General features: G+C 44.3%; 1 protein-coding gene across 3 annotated transcripts in view; it reads left to right on the top strand.

Annotated features, from left to right (window-relative positions):
• Positions 1 to 464: 464 nt before the first annotated feature.
• Positions 465 to 20,781, top strand: part of LOC143340782 (uncharacterized) — a 34,832-nt gene continuing 14,515 nt past the window's right edge. The window contains exons 1-2 of one of the 3 annotated variants that reach the window (XM_076763088.1): positions 474 to 573; positions 1,177 to 2,865. In XM_076763088.1, coding sequence (XP_076619203.1) covers positions 1,219 to 2,865 — 1,647 coding nt within the window. In that variant the 5' untranslated portion in view covers positions 474 to 573; positions 1,177 to 1,218. Of the gene's footprint in view, positions 2,866 to 20,781 lie in introns of all 3 variants that reach the window. The other 2 variants (XM_076763078.1, XM_076763070.1) reach the window with 2 other exon arrangements.

Consider the following 20,781-nt stretch of genomic DNA (forward strand, 5'->3'; position numbering starts at 1 on the left):
TACCTGGCTCGGTAGAGGACGCCACGTCCTCCTCGGCAAGTGCTTACGTGCCAGACGACTTCCAAGACTCGTTCTCCCCCGTTCCCTTCTGACGCTCGCCTCTTTCTCGCTTATTCGTAGGCTTACACGCTCGCGCCAAGCTCGTCCTTTCACTCGCTCGAAGCGTTCGCTCGTTCGCTCGCACGTCTCCCTGGCTGCTTATTTACCTACTCACACAGCGCCTCGTTCTTTCGCTCCCTCATTCACTCGTTTTCTTTTCTCGCTCGTGCCACTTCCGCGCTCTCTCGCACGCGAGAGCTCCGACTCCCTCCCACTCGGCTCGCGTCCTCCGGGGCCCGCGTTACCCCCACTTCGTCGCGACTCGACGTTCCCACTCCCTCTCTCGTGGTGCCCCGTCGCGAGGCTCAACTTGGGTCCCCACCTAAGCAACGAAACTGCATGAGTAAGTGTCAGAGCCACTCAGTACAGTTACTGACGGCCCGTACCGTGAACGATCGCCGTCGTCGACCCGTTGTCACCGTTGAATAGAGTCGAGTTCGTTTCACCATGCGCTGCTCTTGATAAACACATGCGGTCAGTAAGTGGCGGTACTTCTCTGTAGCTTGATCCCCGTCTATCCTTCATTCTCTCTTTCTTTTTCTCTCGCTGTCCAGTCTCCGGGGGACAGATTCTCCGCGACTCGCGCGCACCGTCGCGGATGCTCGCAGGTGTTTCGTATTCCGCGCGAAGGACATCCTAGAGCCACAACAAGTAACGCGATAACGATCCTCGAAGGGTCGCCAGTGTGTCTTGACGCGATCATTCGGTCGGTTGTCGATTAAATTACGAGCGATCCGTCCGTCTGGTGTAACTGTTTGGAAAACGCGAGCAGCGATCCGTCCATTGGGATCGATGCTTTTCGGGTGCTGTTCATGGTTTTCGCAATATGTTTCGCCGAATGTCTGCTGTCTTCAGGGAAAATTTCGTTTTGCCGTTGACCTCGCGATGAATCGTCGTTTACTCAACGTGTCTACATAGTCGGTAGATAGAATCGTAGATTGTAACCACGGTTACAGATTCCTGATCGAATTCGTCTATTGCGCAGAGTCCCATTGAAAGATTACGATCAGATTAGCGGGAGAGTGTGGTAGAGGGGACAGAAAGAGTGATATCGCGAAAAGTTCGATTGATGGCTAGGTGTAGTTCGCGGAAGAAGTGACAGTGGTTTCGAATGTGTATATGGACGAGGTTACCACGATGACCGTTCCACCGACACTGCCTGCGAAGGCTCAGGCCAGGGATGCGAGTCAGGTTGCCCGACAGACTGTGTCAATCCGAACTGTTTCCAATCCCCCCACGACCACTCTGAGCACAGGGGCCGGAGCAACGGTATTTGTCGGACTTGGCGCTCCTGGCGTCGATTCCGCGGCAGCCTGCAGGAGAAGAATCCCGGAAGTGCAATCCGCGAACGGCTACGGCAAGCAGAACAGCGTGAAACCGACGGCGCAGCAGAGCCAGCAACAACAGCAGCAGGGACAGCAACAGCAACAGCAGCAGCAGCAGGCCGCACACGTGGTGAAGATCAGGATTAACCCGGATGGTGAGAAAAACGGCAGGGTGATATCCACCGTACGACTGACTCTGGACGAGAACCTCGGGCACGAAGTCGAGCAGGAGAACGGGATCGCGTGCGAACGTTCGAGCAACCGTGACGGTGGTGTGGTCGTGAGTGCGACGAATCTGGTGAACGAGCAGCGTTGTGGAAGTGCCGGTGAGGGCTGTGTGAGGATCAGTGTCGGCTGCAACGCTTTCGAACGCAACAACAATAACAACAACAACAACAACAACAACAACGAGAAGCGAAACCGGAACAACGACAGCTCGGTGAAAGACATGGTGCACCGCGACACCACGGATACCCTGAACTCCTCGTCCACGAACAACCGTTCGAGCGCCTGCTTCTACTACAACTCGTACCAGAGCCCGTTAACCGCGATGGTGATGGCCAGCGGACAATGCTCGCCCAGCGACACCCTGGACAGCGGGACCTGCAGCGACCTGGACGGCACGCCTCCGCCTCTTCCGAAAAAGAAGAACGCCAGCACGGTCACGTTGGCCAGCGAGCAGCACAAACGCACCGGAAGCCTGACCAGCAGCGGCGCGGAAGTGGACAGCGACGACAACGAGAGCAACATCAGCTGCGATTCCTTGAACGCGGGCGACCTCAACGATCGAATAATGCCACGAAACACGAACGGCACCGATCGAGCGTCTCCAGATTTTCAGGAGGCCTTCGAGAATGGTGTGGACGATCATCCAGCGAACGATACGGTCCTGAACCTGAACCGACTGGATCTGTCGAACGGGGGATCCGCGCCAGCAGTCACCACGCCGGAAATCGAGTCGAATTCCTGCTCGACGAGCGTCTCTCCCAGCGTCTCGCCGTCACCGTCCGCGGCGTCCACCTTGTCGAAAGCATCCTCCACGCCCAGGATTAGGAGCCCGGATCCTCTGATCGAACAGAACGGGAAACCGTCGTCGCCCGTGGTCAAGGAGTGCACCTACGAGGAGAGGAAGCAGGAGCAGGAGAGGATAGAGCAAGAGTCCATCGCGGCGGACGTCGACACTAGCATCAATCCCGTGACTGGCAAGAAGTACCTCTACGAGTACGACAGGTTTTACAAGTTCCACGTGAACGAACTGAAGGGCAACAATAAGGACGCGAACAGGGGAGTGGTGTTGGGGGATAAGGACACCGACGAGTGTTTTGCCGGTTACAAGATCCTCGATAAGGAAGCCATACGCAGTGCCAAGGGAACCGTGCGCGGTGTCAAGAACAGGGTACGCGCCGGCATCGCGACGTTTCTGCAGAAACCCTCCTCGCAGGTTGGTATTACTCGTATTCTGTTCACGGGCTACCAGGAATTCCTGTTGCGTGCCAATTAACGGCCAATCCCGGCCGCGGCGGAATGCTAAAGAGCTATACAGGGAAGCGAATGAAAACTTTAAATTAACCGATGTTTATCGCCGCCCGGGACGATGTCCGCCGAGCGTTATCCGGCTAGAACTGCGACTCCGTGTTAAAGGTAGAACGAAATAGTTGACGGAACGCGCGTAGATGGTTGAGCTTAGTTTTAAGATTGTTTTAACCCTTCGAATAATAGCCCAAGTACCTAGGCCGTGCTTGGAAATACCATAGATCGAGGCAAAGACGAAGGAGGGTAGTGAAAGGTGTTGCGGCGGATCGGAAGGGCACGGTGTTGAAAAATCTCTGAATCGATGATCTAGATTTCACCGAACGAGCCACCTTTCGATGAACACTCTCGAGACTACTTAAAACCGTGACTCGTATGCTAAGTTCGCACGTGAGTTCCATCGGAGCTAATTTTCTTATGGAAGAGCGAAGAAACGCATTAGATTTATTAATAAACTAGCTATCGCCCGGAGTTTCGCTCGCCTGTGCACCGGTTCGAAAAGATCCGTTAACGGATGCCAATTTATGGACGAATTCACGAGATCTAGACGGTGATGCTGTAATTGACCAGCGAATTAAAAATTCTAATTTGTTATTCGGAAATGAAAATCGCTCAACTCTGCCCATCAAGTCGTAGAGGCATATACGGTTGCATACTCCCATAATTAATTCTAATGTAAGCTATTATGTCTGCGAAAGAAAATTTAACGCATAATGATTACGCGTTCGTTCTTCATCGACTCTCCCAGAGAAGGGACGACACTCGACCGCGTGCATTGCGATGTCAAGCCTGGAGAGTTCAAATAGCGAACCAAGAAAACATAACGATTTCTCGGACCGATTATTCGAAAAAAGAAATTGCCCAGGGAAGTAGTTAAGGGCAAACGTAGGGACCATACGGAACGAACCGTGAAACACGGTCGTCCGTGGCCAATGATCGATGCGCTTTAAACGCAGACTACTGCCGGGTCTCCGTAAACGTCGCGTCGATTTGTTATGCAAATCGGTCGCCGACACCGCGACGGCCTGACGAGCGTTTCAAACAGGGTGGAATCGAATGGCGCGGAACGACAGGAGACCATTGGACGCTGGTGATGTTCGTGGTAGCCCTTCTCGCGCGTCCGATACACTTGACTCGAGCACGCGAAAAGCGTTAGATTTACAGTTAGATCACCTCGCGTCCGCGGGCGACCAGTTTGGATCGACGTTGACTGGCATCGATCGATGACGCGTACGTCGTCCGACACGCGTCCCCGTGTGGTCCCTGCTGCAAGGTTCCCGATGTTGCCATGCGAGAGGCGTCCTGCATAGGCGCGGGCAACGGGCGAATCGTACCGTCGATGCAGAACAGATCGACGTAACGGTAGATCCGATAAAGCGATATCACTGCAACGTGCTAGAGAGCGTGCTAGTTGTCCCCGGTCGAGAACCAGTCTTCCATCGGTGTTCCCGCGCCTTTTTACACCAAGGAGGTCACTGCGTGGAAAATGGATGTACACGTGCGATTGATACGACTGGAATTTTTTCTGCCGTTAGGAACGATATTAACCTTCAAAATCGTTGGTCATATTCATCAGGAATGCTCGCGTGGAAGCCAAGAGGCTCTTACAGTCCCATAACTGCCGGTACGTTTGGATGAAACGCGGGTTTAGATGCATTAGAGGGGACGCGAACTCTGAACCTGGACGTTTTAATTCGCCCGCCGACTTCACCGCTAATGTCCTTTCTGAACGGCTGAACGCACAAAGTGCATCTGTTGGTCAACTCCGATCTTTCCACTTCTTCTGGAACGCGATGACCTAATGTACATATATCGCGCGTCAGTCAGCGCGTTCAACTTCAGAACCGCGAGGCGCTTGCATCGATCAACTCCAATGCGCTTCGCCTTTCCTTCCGTCTACTAATTCCTTCACTTCATCTCCATCTGTCCACTATTCAGCATCATCGCTTACTTCTGCTCCGCCTCTTCGCTTAACTTTTTCCCGCTACCTTGCTCGCGGTAGTCAATTTAAACGTACGATCGCTCCTTTAACATTTTTCTGATACTCCTGACGTTTCGCGTCGATGCATCTTCGACGCTTCTTGCGCTTGGTTAAAACTGACTGCGTGCATTTATGTTAAATCTAGTATTCGGTTTACTGGGTACCCGATACCTTCGATCGAGATAATTTATTAGATGTTGCCAGTATTTATATGAATATTAATGGTCAACAGTTTGCGTTCCTCGCTATCTATCGCCCGTCAGGTTGTCTATTAGCGTTCGTGGATGTCGGGGAACTCTTACTCCACGGACGATTTAATTTATGTGGTCGATTTTACCGTTAATTTTATTAACTGCCGTGATCCTGGTGTGCCCCATCTTAACCGGATAATGTCTACTTTGTCTGTTTCGCAATTGTGTTCTGAATGCACTCGAGTCCCTCAAACTTCATAGAGTTTGCTTGATTTAATCTTAATCAGCAGTGATCTTGATACATTCTATGTAATAGTAAAAATTTCCACAGTTTATACGAACATAATTCTTGAACACAAAATAAGACGACACGAAATATAAAATTAAAACCAATTGTACGAGTCTAACTGCTGCCTAACTTAAAAATGGAATAAAAAATGTAAGGAGACGCGTAGTAAAATGTTTAAATGTTCACGGTGGAACGTTTGAATGCCTTCTGGAAGGAAGTAATATCGTAACATAAAATGCAAAGTATCTCGTAAACTATTGTGTCCTTAATGTTTATGACACGACTCTTTTACATGTAGAAAGACGAGAAGAAACAATTTATGTAAAACGAAAGAATATGCATAGTTCAGTTATTGCGATGCATAATTCATTTAGAAAAAGACAACTGGGTTTTCATACTTTTTTTTTCTGTATAAAATTTATCATCGCTATATGTTCGTTAATTGCAGTCTGGATAATAAGCGACTCGTAGATCGTAGTTCGTTATCATAGAAAAGTAGGACACCAACGGTCAACCGACCTCGTCTCTTCTTAACAATGACTGCACGTAATCCTGTCAGTTGTGTATAATAGACCACTGTTACAATAGTTTTATACGGTAAATGATCGATTAAAAGAGTATCGTTGACGTCCCAGAAAGGTTAGTGGCCATACATTCCACTACATTCTTTATTGTGTTGTCTTAGGATCACAATGGTGATCGAAAAATAGATGTTCCACAGTTCGGTATCGATGGTGTCAATGTCAAGGAATGTATCAACGCGATGTAAATGGTATTGATGTCAAAGGTCGTACTGACAACATATCGATATCATATAACGTACCGTCAAGATGTTAATGGTATCGATGTCAAAGGACGTACTCACAGAAGTCGTTGGCATTAATATTATATAAAGTACCAACTACGTATAGATGATGTCAATATTAAAGAATGACTGACAGAATACTGGCAGTGTCAATGTTATAAGACGTACCATTGACGTGTTGACGATATTGATAACTTTGGTATCAACATCAAAGGATGTGGTGAAAAGCCTTGAATAGGCGGTGATTGAAGGCATTCTCAGATCTGACATCAACAATGACCTTTGTCCCGGGATCGCAATATAATAAAAAGCGATTTGAACGCAGCGTTATGGTTAATGGATTTTCAACCAGTTTCTGGCTGCTTCACCCTTTTGCCTTTATTTGTTTCTATCATGCGTGTGGTCGCGCGGTTTATTTCGCGAAATTACAGACGCGAGAGAAACCTCGAGTGCACGTGCATCTCCTAGCCGCGAAGCAATCGCGGATTCACTACGGTCTGTCTCATGGGATTTCGCCTATTGGCTTGATCGACGCGTTCGAAAGAAGATGTTCCGTGACCAGAAGCGTCCGTTGCGAAACTCGAAACGAGAGGAGAAACCTGTTATTGCAGTTTTTCATCAAAGTGGTAAAATAGAGTCCCAACTCCACGTGGAACGAAATTTAGGTAGACTCGTGTTGCAGACAAAGCTGGGTAGAACACTATCTCAAACAGTAAATTGTAAATCCATTGTATTTTAGAGACTTTTAGAAAATATTTTAGAGTCTAGAGAATTTCTTTAGAGATTCGTATATTCGATAGTTTCGAAGGCGGTATCGGAAGGCTGAAGCTTTGAAGGGTTGTTTCATCCTTTAACCGTGAGTTACAGCAGCTACTAAAATACGTATCTGTTATTTTTGGCTGCTGTACAAACCCGCGAAGTTTCATCGTAATTTGAAGAAGGGATGGGTTTGTTGTTTCGTGGATGTTCCTCGTGAATATCAAATGAGAACTGCTAACGCGAGAAATAAGCAACCGATAAAAGTGAAACCTTTTTAATTAAGGACTCACTGTATACAGAAATAGGAACGGAATTTGAAAATAGGGAAGAAGGACCGATGAAGAATAAGTAGAATTAGGAAGCGATGGTCAGACACATTGAAGAAACTGTGTGTGTAACGACTGCTTTCCTTGGTACTGGTTTTCTTAATTATGTTATTGATTAAACACAGTACATATCCGTACCTTAAACACGGACACCTTTGATGCAAGAGAAGGTCTCAGTAAAGCAATGTAATGGCCGCTTTCGCAATGCGTTTCTTAAACCGTCCTCGCAACAGGTACATTTACGGGAGTCATTTACTTAGCGACAATTTTCCTTGGTTTCTTAACGCGTTTCATTAGAGAGGAAAAAGGAGAACACCGACACTGCTACGGTCAATGTTCTGGTACAACGAGTACCGAGAAAGAATCGCTTACAAAGCTAAGATTATAGCACTCGTTGGAAGTTGGTAATCTGTAACTGTTGCGTTGTAACTGTACCGTTTTTATCGTGGAGGAGAAATGATATTAAAAAGTATGCAATTCGTTCCTGCTTCTGGCGTTAAAAACGTGATTCGTTTATCTGGATAAAAGTGCAAATTCATTACAATCGAACAATACGTGCTATAGCGAAAATTATTATTATACAGCACGCAACTACAATTTAATTGGCTTAAATTACTCGAGCTTGACACGATATGGGAACTGCTTGGACGTAACACGTTAGACGTTTGTGGCTATTTTACAGGTCCGTACATGCCAATCCATTTGTCTCTAAACATGTTATTCAGGAAATTTTTCACTACTCTGCATTTACGAGGCGGGGCTCCATCTAGTTCAAAATACACATCTTGGATAATGGACAATGACTTTAAAACAGTCCTAATAGCACATTGTCAATTACATCACACTACACACACTAAAAATCGAGGTTTTTTGATTTGTGTTCAGTGTGACGTAGGAGGGCAAAAGATTATAGTAGCGCTTCGCGATCCGGGTAAAAGCCACCTGTAGCCTCGCACGGTGTTTCCGCGATGAGAAAACGCGGGATAGGAAGTCACGTGTCCGCTTCCGTGTATTTAACAATACGAAACTAACGTTAGATATCGCGGCGTCGCTGACATAACAGAACGCACACGGACGGAAGGCGCTGTCGTAATTTCCTGGTGTACGAGCCGACATTATGCATCGAGATGCATCGATGGAAGGAGATCCTTTCCAGTTCCTAGAACGCTCGTCTCAGTGTTATCGCGCATTATCGTTGATGTAACGCATTTCATGCACATCGTTGATGTAATCATCGCATTTATCGAGTTTCACGCGAACGCATCGGGGCTAGAAAGTTCTGTGTATGCGGCAGAATGGGAAAAGAAGCATAATTAAAGTCGATGCTTGTGAGTCAGAAGATTAAATTAAATACCAAAATCCTCGGTAGACGTGCATTGTTATTTATTATAAACGTTTCGACATCGGGGTTAAACCAGGTTAGGTCTTAATTACTTGCTCGTACAAGCTCTATATTTATTTTACTAGTTGTTCGCCGGAAATATTTTACTTTTTACAAATCTTAAAGTTTCTCTGTAATAACATTTAGCATTATACAAAAAGATAATTAATAATTTATTATTTTGGTTTTAATGATAACAGTCTAGCAACCGTTGTTCTTCGATAATGAGCGGGTTTATAGAGATTCGTTAGACCGAAGGAGCGTATTATTAATTTTAATTATCTTCTCAACGTTCTGGTCTCAGTTTTAGGCTCCCCTCAATACTATGTGTACAAAAGACGCAACAAAATCTATGTTCGGATAGGATGACTTCGTGTTAAGTGTAGAAACTGATAAATAGACGTTGGACGATCGTATCGAAGCTTACGTTAATTACTTTTCATACATAGAAATGGCTTTCTAATTTAGAAATTGGTCGGAACTGAAATGCAACAGAAACGTCGCTAATGATGTACATTAAAATCATATTAGTGTGTTTGAAATTAATCGTATAAACCAGAACAGTTAATTATATTTGACACCTCCATTGAAATCAATTATTGGAAATTATTCCGTTTAGTTTGATGGGTACTTCGCGCGTATAAATTCTGTGCGATGAATTTGTAAACACATTCCATAAACATCATAAAGTATGTTCCGTTACAGCGCGGAATGTTGGAGAAATATTATTATACGATACTCGATATACTTACTAGAATATTTCTGATGCACGTTTATGCAGCACTTCGGATTATATTGTTCAGATATTACAGTTACGTTTTAAGAATATTTCAGGAATGTTCTAAGAATATATTCCTATATATATTTGTATTTGCATATGTATATATTTCACTTGCACCGTTGCATCAAACAAAAAATTTGTATCGTCGAGAGATAACTTTACACAGAAGGATATAACCGCTTCACGAATAGTTTGTATATTTGCTTAGTAAAAAGATACAGCCCATTCTAGTGTCTAGAATCGCCGTGTATACTTTATAGTCATAGTCTCTTTATAACACAGACTGTTTTTGCAATATTTGCAACGCAACATTGCAAAGGTGTATCGCTGCAGTCTTGCTGTAACTGCATCAATAAAACTTTGTAGCAATATTCCGGTAGCGTTCCGTGCTATATGGGTTATTTCCATTCGAATAAATCTCTGGGGTTGCTGTATTTGTTTATGTAAAATATGCGTTTCAACTATGACTTTTTTCACCGAGTTGTTACTGTCCCGACCGGTACCAGTTACGTAACGAATATTTCACTACACCAATCCCGGATTACATGTAAAATATGTAGAGGCCGGGCAACACGATAAAACCCGTGTACGCGATTGAACGAAAAAGCGCACGCGCTAGTATCGCAGCTTTGGGAGCGATTAACTAGCATTACGCGTGTAATTAAAACGTCGGAACCTTACCGGTCGAGTAATCCAGTTTCGGAATGTGTGCACTAAATTAAGGCCCCCGACGTGCCGCGGCAAACGGAGACCGGTCGGTCCGTTTCGCAGCCGGAAAATTTAATTAAAAATCGCTCGAGGGTATCTCCTTGTATCGCGGGCGCACAGCAATTAAACGTAATTTGTAACGTAGTATAATTGACAGAATAACCAGCGACCGTCTCCCGAATGACTTCAATGAGTATTTCGCAAATAATTATCGATTGAGTCGGTACCTCGAGCCGGCGTATGTCGTTTCGCGATCGGTAAAAGAACAACCGCGGAGCAAAAACAAGAATCCAAGTTGAACCAATCGTGCAGGGCTATTTGTCCGTTCGTTTGGATTTCGATGGAAAATGTAAGACTATCGGAAGTTCGACGGGAACTGGCTAAAGTCGAATGTTTTCTGACCAGCGTTAATCGATCGATTAATGTGATTTTTTACCGGAGAAGAAAAGAGATCTCGTTGTTCCTTCCGCGATGAAAGTCATCGTGTGCAGCATAAGTTCCCGCGAGCAGCATAAATTTTCGTGAAACTAATTCGCACGGGGTACACGGCGCAACCCACTTCGCCCCGGGTCTGACGACCTCCTGACGAAGAAGGTGAAATGATCGATGATAAACGCGCCAGAAACACGACCCACTTCATCGTCGAACGGCAACTTTCTTTCCGATCGTTTCTGACTCCGCGCGGTTCGAAATCGACACTTATGGGCAGGCATGTCACGCTTCATGTTCTATTTCACCGCGATGCTTATTTGGCCTGCCGCGGAATAAAGATTCAAATGCTCTTTGTACTTCGTGCCAGCTGCGCGATAGAAGCCGCGGGGAAACCAGGTCGATGAGAAGTTCTATTGAGTGGGTATTCTCGTTCGCGAACCGGAAAAGAAGGTGCTCCTCGTTGAATATTTCCAGAGAAAATTATAATTTCAAGTCGTTTGAGATCGTAAATCGATTAAAAAGATAGGACAAGGCATGTCGAGTTGAATATTTTCAAAAAAATAATGGTTACGTTAAAACATGTTACCAAGCAAAGTTTAAATATTTCAAAAGGTATAAGGTGTCGAGGATCTGCATATTTTTTAATATTCATGAATGTAGTTTACCATAATCGCTCAAGGTCAATCAAGGTTATACGTACGAGCACACACACGCGGCGAAAGAGTTTAGGGGATAGCCAGAAGTGGAAACATGCTTTTTTGTTCAGACACGGTTTCTTTTTCCAGGTGAGAACAGTACTTCTGTTACGAAATAAAAGGTGAATTTAGTATTTGCTGGCAAATACACAAAGGACTGTACGTGACATTAAGGCCGTAGTTTCCCTACCCTAGAAGTTTCTTTATTGGCATGAAATTCTGCGCTTCTAGCGATCACGTGTACTTGTAGCATCTTCCTGCCTTAGCCTGGATAGCGATTGTGCTCGAGCATCTCGTTTCGAAAATTCCCGAGATACTTTGACAAATTTCCATTCCCGTTCCTCGACAAAATAATTTGCAAACACTTCGGCATTCCTGGTTCTCAATATAAACTTATTATAATCCGAATAATTATACCCTACATATATTATACGTGGGTCTACGTAAATCGTTTCGCGTTTTCGTTGGATTTGCGTTCCGCGACAAAAAGAGCAATTTCTCCGGCGATTGCGCCACGATTCGGGCCCGTGGCAGTGTTGTAACGCAAATTTATTCGTGTCCACGCTTCTAGTCGATGCGTTTCTTGCCGAACAATTTTCGAAAGTGCTCGTTCGGCGCGATGTAACCGCGCTCGAAGGTTGAATGAACCGCGAAGCGGCTACAACCGATAATCGGAATCGTGCGAGTACGGTCGACCCACTTCTGCGAACGGCTTCCGCCTTCTCGTTCTTGCAATTCCTCTCCGCGGAGGACGTTCAGGCAGAATTCTCGTTCGGTTTCCCATCTTTTATCGCATTTTCCCCCTCAGAAGCTGTTCAGAGTCATCCTCTTTCTCCCATTGTCCATTTTTCGACTCTGTGTTGCTCGATATATCTTGCGAGAGATATCTACTTAAATTTGTATCGTCTCTCAATCCTTGATGGCCTTTTACAGACGATTCCAGAGTTAATAACTTTATACCTTTAAAATCAGTGATTGTATACGCGTGATGAATTTCAGGGGCTCAGGTGTTATATATCTTTTTATATTAAATCCTGAAGGCTACCCTAGAAACGACGTTCCCACTGAGAATACCCTCTTAACTCGGAATCGGCTATCGACCGAGTCGAGCTGAGCGTAGCAGGTGGCAGGAGCCAGGCATCGTGAGTTTCCCGGATAAAGAAAACGCGGCAGGCATGTCCACGAGACAAATCGGGTGGGAAAAGAGAAAGCGGGTCAAAGAGGCCATCGCGGCGACAGCAACAACGCGACCGGCAGCTTTAACCTCCTCTTGGATTCGTTCAACCTTCTCTCTGGACTCCTTATTTCGTCTTCTTTCTCGGATGCTGCGTCTCTCACGGTAAACGAACGCTCGAGAAGCATCGCGAAACGCGTTCGAGTTCGCTTCCAGCGTAATTTTTGGACCCACGTCCACCGCTACTCATCGGCCGAGTAATTGCACCGGTAGTTTGCCATTTAACCCTCCATAACTCTGCGTGACTTCGAGGTCACGTTGTAATAAGTCTACATTCTCGAAGTTTAATTGCATCTTTTATCTCTGTGCATCGTTGTGCCTGGGGAAAAAGTATGCTTATCAAACTTGGAATGTTGTTCTTATCACAATTTATCTGTCTATTTATATTTCATTGTTGTTGATCGATGGTGCATCAAACGTTTCGCTGAAGTGTGCAACCTGCTAAGTTCTTTCAGGAAATTATGAAATTTAAAATGACTTGTTTCACTAGGAACGTGTCCTATTATTACGCATATTGCGATTATTGTGAAACAGTAGTAAGGATTGCAGATATCGTAACTGTAGAATTGTTCCTGGATCGTAGCTAGACAGGAAACGACTCTAACAAACAAAAACAGTAGGAATGAACTGTAACGAATACTGTACATTTATTAAGCTCCTTTTGTTTGTTTCGTTAAATACTTGGTGTCTCGTAACACATTAAATCGCACGTTTCACGCAGACTGGCCGCTGGCGACTTTCACAGGAGTGTTAATGTAACGAAAGCTTTCAAACCATCTGCCGATCCCGAATTCTTTACTTCCACGTATTGTAAATACTTACAAATATCGCCACACAATATTTCTGTCGTTTTCTCATGGATATCACGGTAAATGTCAAGCAGAATTTCTCGAAAGCTCTCGTTACAGAATTTTTCATGAATTCGAACTTCCACCGTACTCAAAAGTTTCCTGCATAGATGGGTGAAGAACCACGCATGTTTCTTTTGTTTTGCAGCGATGTCCGGTACGGCTGGCGTAAAAATATCCAGCGATGCATCCAATCGTAACCGTAATCGTAGCCATAAGCGTTTCAGAGTCCCTGACCGTAACGATAGTCGAAGAGAAACGTCGAGCAGTCGTGGCTTCGATTATCGTTGGTCGCGTTATCGACGAATCCCGCGTAAAAATGGTCTCCGATGGCGTTTCGATGAAGAAAGTAAGCCGCTTGACGAGATACTCGTCCGTGTACCGTTATTCAATGCCGAACTTTACATAACACAGGTGTACGCGGACGCGTGTATGCGGGCTCTCGCACTGGTAACCCAAAATTTCGGGAATCTGGACGCGGAACCGGTTTACCAAATCTATAACGGAAACATCGGGACATTCGAAATGTCGTAACGGGAACGCGGGCGTACGTCCTCGCGAGGATACAGCCGCAACACCTGACTTCTTCCCAAAGGTTTCCTTCTCTCCTGGATAATGAAGTTTCTACTCTATTTTCGAATGAAATAAAATTAAATAATTACCGTTCCGAACGGAGGAAACGTACTGGAATTATCTCGAGAAACCCTCGGCGCAAGACGAGCCGATATTTCCAGAAAGTCGGTGGAATCGTGGCTTCTTTTAACGCGCGGCTAACGACGCGTCTCAGCCGCGTGCTACATCATTAGCCTTACGTCATTTCGAGGAACTACGGAGCGTTTCCCGAGCCGTTTCCCACGAGACCGTGACTTTAGAATGCAAATTTGTCCGGCGATTAATTAACCTCTTCAAGCCGGGGAACGTAATTTGCATTGATTTTATGACTGTTTTTTGTTGCAAAATATATTTTACATTTACGGAGACGAGCGACCAAAGTCGAAGGGTGCTATTCTCGATTCCTCGAACCACTTTTGTACCGTTCCTTCGCTTACACGATCGCTTTGGAACGTTGCACTCGGTATCATTTTTCTCTGTCGAATAATAGTGTTTAGTTTCGTGTAAAATCTCTGCAGTCTTGGACGAAACGTCTCGCGCGTGGAAGAAGCGCGGTAATTGCTCGCGGAAAAACGAACAGGTCCGTGAGAAAGAAACGATTCCACGGCCGTCATGCACCAACAATGGACGCGTTCGCCACTTTCCATTCACGGCGTCGTTGACATTTCTGCGGCGCGGCTGCCGTCGATCGTGCATAAATAATTAAACTGCGTTTATGAAAGCGCGCTTTCTTCTACGAATTCGACATTCCTGTCGCACCGCGTTCAATTAACGTGGTTCCCTGGAATCGGCAAGCGTTTCGAAAACGCGCGAACGAAGTCTGTACGCGAGCCAAATTTGCATTCGATCGAGAGAAAGAAAGAAATCGCACGTTTTTTTTTTGCAAATTCGTGCCGCTCGTTAAATATGTGAGACCGATTGATTGTGCAGGGTGATTTATTTCAAGCGATCGATCGAGTTATATCCGAGACGCCACCCTGATGAACTATAAAAATAGGTAAATTCTATTTTTTTCCTCCCTGAGAATCGGAACAACTTAGTCACGTAAACACAGCTTCTTTCAGACTCGGTATGAAATATTAAATCCTCGATTTCGTTACGAGTTGGAATATTATTATTGCTACGATTGTGAACGATGTCTTTATTACGCAAATTAGAAGAAAGTATAAGCATCGTAACGGAGAGTAATTGCATAACTTCGTAAAAGCGAGGTACAGCGAGAGGCTGATTGGAAACAAACGTCAGAGCTGTTTCGCGAAATCGAAACGGGAACTGAGGAAAGTTAGGCGAAACGATGTATAAAAAATCTGAGAGTTCGTTTAAATGCAGAATAAGTAGAAGATTGTGTATACTACGTGACTCGCGAATAATTTGTAAAGAAATACCCTGGCAGAGCCATAATGATGCTTCGGTACAGGATCCTTTAATTATTTCGAACAGTATAATTTCTACCTGCCATGCAAAAGAAGCAGAAAGTATTTTTAATTCCGCCAGTTAATTGGCCTTCTCTTGTAAGATCACGGTCCGCGAACAATGAACTTTCCGATAATTAAACCGTAAATTGACACGCTATGAGAAATCGATGTTTCCGTCTGATTCAGGAATCAGTACGTTGATCGCGAGCGCGTATGCACCGGGAATAATGAGCAGCGAAAGCCCGTTGTTGGAAATTCGTCAAAACAAGACTGGCTTCGTTAAATAAAACGCCTCGAAAAATCGAGTTCATGCATATTGATTCCGCGCGAGCGAAATAGGTGCCGCGTCGGATGAACGGTGAAATCGTTAATTAAGGAAGAACAAGGAAGATCGACGACACCTTTTTCCCGTAAAAATGCACGACGCTTCGCTGTAACGAAATTGCGAACAATGTCTATACGGTCAATTCGTCGAAACGTTATTTTTCTCGCGACGATATTTCGAGCATCGATGGGATTTCTAATTTCAAACTCCGCTGGCGATGCTATGCCTGGAACTCTTTGAATTTGTTGGAGAAGTTCAATTTAAATTATACGACGGTATAGTTAGAACGATACGGTTCAGGTTACCGTGGAGGCGGTCAATTTGAGAAATGGGAGACTATGGATGCACGGTATGCGTATGTTGTAGGTACTAATTGCTTCGAAATACTGAGTGGTCTCAGTAATCATAGTGCAACCAGGAAAGGGGCGATCTCCTCGCGCAGAGACGAATTTTATTTGTATATCCTTTCGCTATCGAGAAATATGTCAGAACAAAATTAATTGGGTACTCAAGGACACTGACAGACTCTGTGTCCACCATATCGTTTCTTTACCTCCATCGTTCCGTCTGTCGAGTTCTCCATTTCCGAAACGCAGTGGCAAATTGGCACAGTTCAAGTAGAAGTCATATCTTGCGTAATTCATGAATGGGTGGAGTGGCCTTGAATGGTCAATTGAGTCAGAGATTCGACAATAACTATCTAAATTGGAGGAAAGACAACCATGGAAACTCAATTTCCCAGGAACCCATGGAACTACGTGACACAACTCACGCTTCCTCCGACATTAGTTGTGACGTTTGAGAAATGGCGATCAGGAAGATCCAATTTCGTACATATTGCCCTTTTAAATTACTTCTACCCTCGACACGCTCGAAAGATATTCGTTAAAATATTGTACGTTGAAGCTTAACCTTAACGTTTTCGCGTTAGTTCGACAGTGGCAAACGAATCTGACGAGGATCAAGTCGCAACGTTGCGACGTTCGTAGCGTTAAATGTAAATTAACCGGTCGTGTACAACCGCGAATAGAGATAATGATTCTTTATTCGTCGTTTTTATAAATCGTAGAGGAATGTCTGCTGTTACGACGTCGGGAAACTTTCTAACAACATCGGGGAAATATGGGAACGAGTCCTTGGGAAATCAGAAAAAACTAATCTTCGTCGAGTCAAAATTTAACCCTCCTGTATTGCAATCCAGATATTAAGCAGAATGGTGAGTCGGTGTTTCTTTCTAGACATTCCCTCCAATGCTGTTTTTTAGAACAATTTATTCTCCTTTTTATTTCTCACCGTTCTCGCGAATTAATTAAGGTATTTTCTGATCAACGCCTGTCGAAATGTTCCACATTCAGGTTAAGTAACTATTTATCGGAGGAATTTATCGATAGCTGCCAGTCGGACTTGAAGCTCCAGTTGCATGAACATGGCAGCCAATCAATAGTAGACGAGAGCAATGCCTTTGCTACACGATACGTCGAACGCGTCTCAACTGGAAAGTTTAATTAAAGGACGTATACGTTTAGGACATTGACTACCAATGTTAACAACGAATTTATTTCTACCATGGTGTATTTCTCTTCCGTCGAGCTTTGTAATTTTAATCAGATGGGACATTAAGTATTCATCAATGTTTTCTAAAGTAGGGGACGTCTCGCAATCTAAAAACTGAAATGACAGAGAATTCTAAATGCCCCCGTTTTTAAACTTAAATTTAGTATATTTGGTAAGTCGGAAAACGATAAACGACAACTTAGCTCTGAATAAATTGTCTTTTATAGAAACACGTTCCGTAAGACGTAAATTCGTTTCCTTTCTTACGTACAGCTATTTTCTTACGTTGATTCATATTAAAATTCTTTCCTGTTTCACAATATTGTCGCCACACGGCAAATCTTAAAAAATTCTTCATCCTGCTAAGTTTCATATAAATTCTCTGCAAACAGGAAACTGTTCAAACATTAATACCGTCTAAGACAGTGTACGTTGGAATAATTCCACTGAAAAATCCTCTAATGATGCCTAATTTGCATCGTAACAACGGCTTCTTTTAAACTTAATAAACCGAACGAACGAAAATAATTTACTTGAGTCGTAATGGTAACTGTATGCAGGGAAAATCGACGTTGGAAATTTATCGGTTACGGCGTGTAATAAAATACGACGTAGACATCAACGTAAGTAGAAGCAGCGAGTAATGGACGGACGCGCCAGACAAATCGCATTCGATCGTTCGAAGAAATTTTACTAAATTTTGATTCTCATATTTCTGAAGATGATCCCGAATTAGAGGATAGAAATGTAAATAGATATTCGTTCGAGACTTTCAAATTCTTCTTCTTTCTCCTAAATACAGGGTGTTCGGCCACCCCTGGGAAAAATTTTAATGGGGGATTCTAGAGGCCAAAATAAGACGAAAATCAAGAATACCAATTTGCTGATGGAGGCTTTGTTAAACAGTTATTAACGTTTTTTTCGTAACGTAATTTTTTCAGAACGATTTGAAATTTTTGAATTTAATTGGTATTCTTGATTTTCGTCTTATTTTGGCCTCTAGAATCCTCTATTAAAATTTTTCCCAGGGGTGGCCGAACACCCTGTATATGTTTCTTTCGTTACTGCTGAACATGCACGCACGCTTTCTCTTTTACTGAAATTCCTTGTAATCGTCGAAATCCCGTTAGCGTTATCAGTCTCGCGAATTCTTCGGAGGGAACGAAATTTTTCAGAACGAATCCTTTGCTACATCGGGGCCGTGGCCCAATTCCTTTGGAACTTAGGCACATTTATTTTTGGAACGTTGTCCGTCTCGGAGAAACCAAACTCTTTCTTGGCGCGCACTCTTGAAACGAAAGTCCGACGCTAAACACAAAACTGTTATTAGCGAAATGACAATGTGCTGTTCACGGTTATTGTACTCCGCACCGACAGTTATTAGAGACGCCCCAGCTACTCTATTTCAAATAGGAAAATTTGTGCGTACTGTCTGCTCCAGAAAAATAATTACATCGACTTAGAAATTGTGTTTGTAATGGCAGAAACACAGTCTCGAGTTCGATATTTAATATTATTCCAGTAAAGGTGGTGGTATCGCCGGATATTGGTTATTGAGAGCACGTCGGCTGCTCTGCATTAAAAAGTAAAACCTAGCATACGTTTCACTCGAATAATTAATAATTTCTAGTCTAGGGGAAACGTGTTCGTTCGTACAAAAGACTGGGTTGTTTCAAATTCTGTAACCAGAGAAATCGAACAGATTAAAAATTCTCGATCCAGCTCGTGCGTTTTAGAATTATCTTAATGTAATTAAGAAATGTAAGGCACGCTGTATTGTGTTAAAACGAGAGACGTCGTAGTTGCGTGATTTTCATGCACAGGCTTTGACTGCGCGCAGTTTATGAGAACGAGGTTTTTTTCCTTTCTAAAATATGAAAACGCTCGGCCGCGTGCTGAGCATAGCAATATCTCGTCAGACTCAATCCATTAAACTTGTGCGCATCGAGACGCTGCAACTCTCGAGACTTCGTCTCAGAAAATTCCAATCGCGAGGCGACTGGATCTCGCAAATAAACAGTATCCCACTTCCAGAGAAATCGTCGCTGATGTCATTTGTCTACGAAACAGTCGTTCCCCGCATAATTAATCGTTGATCCATCCTGATCTCTGCTCCCTCTGCCAGGCAAACGAATTCCTCTTCAATTTTTTAGCCGCACAGACGACCCGTGGATTCATATTTGGGAACGTTTGTTACGTAATTGAAAAATTCTAAACGAGAAACGATCTTGGCATAAGCTCGTGATTTCGTACGATTGTTTGCTAAGTCGACTCGTCTCGACGATCTGGCGTTAAATCGTGCCATTAGAAAATTACTATCGGCGCGTAAACGCAGGAAACAAAACAACCGACAGGATCCTACCGAGAATTCCTATGCAATTATAGTTTCCTTTTATCGCGTCGATCATGCACCTGGATCGACAGATCCGGTTTACACGCGTGTTCATTAGCGGTCCCGTTGAAAGTAGCCGCGCGGAGATCTATAATATTCGTTAGCCTTGATCGCTTTGCTCGCGGATTGAGTAACACACATACGTGAGAACTCCGGATTCGGTTGCTTCCTCTCCGAGAAACGGAAACGTTTAACTACGATTCGTACGCGAGCGCTAATTAAGTTATTGCGACGGACGATTCCGCGAGAGGATGCATGATTTTTCGATACCGTGGTCGCGGCGTCGCGATTTCCACGCGAAGACAAACGGTAGACACGTTTCTAAGCGCAAACTGGTGCATATAACTGGAAATCTCGATGTTCCGCTACGCGTTATGGGAATTCAGTGTATTTTCGCCGCGCGATATTCAAAATACTTATCACGGAACTCTTGGGAAAGGCTGAAGCCACGAACCAGCGTTAACTGTATTAAAATTACAGGACGGTCGGATAGCACTACTAATGGAAACTGGCCGTTCCGATAAAAACTGAAACGGTATTATACCATCGGAGTACTACGTGCTGAGCGTACTATTAAGTTTTAATAATGCAACGATATTGTCTACGTACTCTGATAACGATCGTATTTTTCTGAGGGTTCTGTGTTATTAAAATTTTTTATAATCTATAATGGAATTTGTCTTTGGTAGATAAGTATAGATCCGATACTGTCTACTCTGTTTCCATAATTTTATGCATCGTTGTCCACCTGTTTGCGCACTCTAATCGTCCCCCCGTTCCAATTACATAATAGGCAACTTCTGTGATCGCGTGTTATTCGCATCTCAGTCCCGTTTCTGATTCCACATGTATCACGTCGGCTGTCATTATCTTGTAACACCCACGTTCACGGTATGCCTACGTGAAGTCCATTACCTTCACTCGATCGTGTATCGTGAATGCAATATGTAAATAGAGTAGGTACACAATTACAGGCAACGTTGTTGAACGTATCGCGTAAACGGTTACCGTTTACGGGTTAATGAAATGGATTTAGCGATACAATGGACCGCCCGCGCGGATCGGAATATCCTTACGAGCCTCGGCCTGCAAACGCATG

The sequence above is a fragment of the Colletes latitarsis genome, chromosome 1, assembly GCF_051014445.1.
Source record: "Colletes latitarsis isolate SP2378_abdomen chromosome 1, iyColLati1, whole genome shotgun sequence".
Classification (NCBI taxonomy): Eukaryota; Metazoa; Arthropoda; class Insecta; order Hymenoptera; family Colletidae; genus Colletes; species Colletes latitarsis.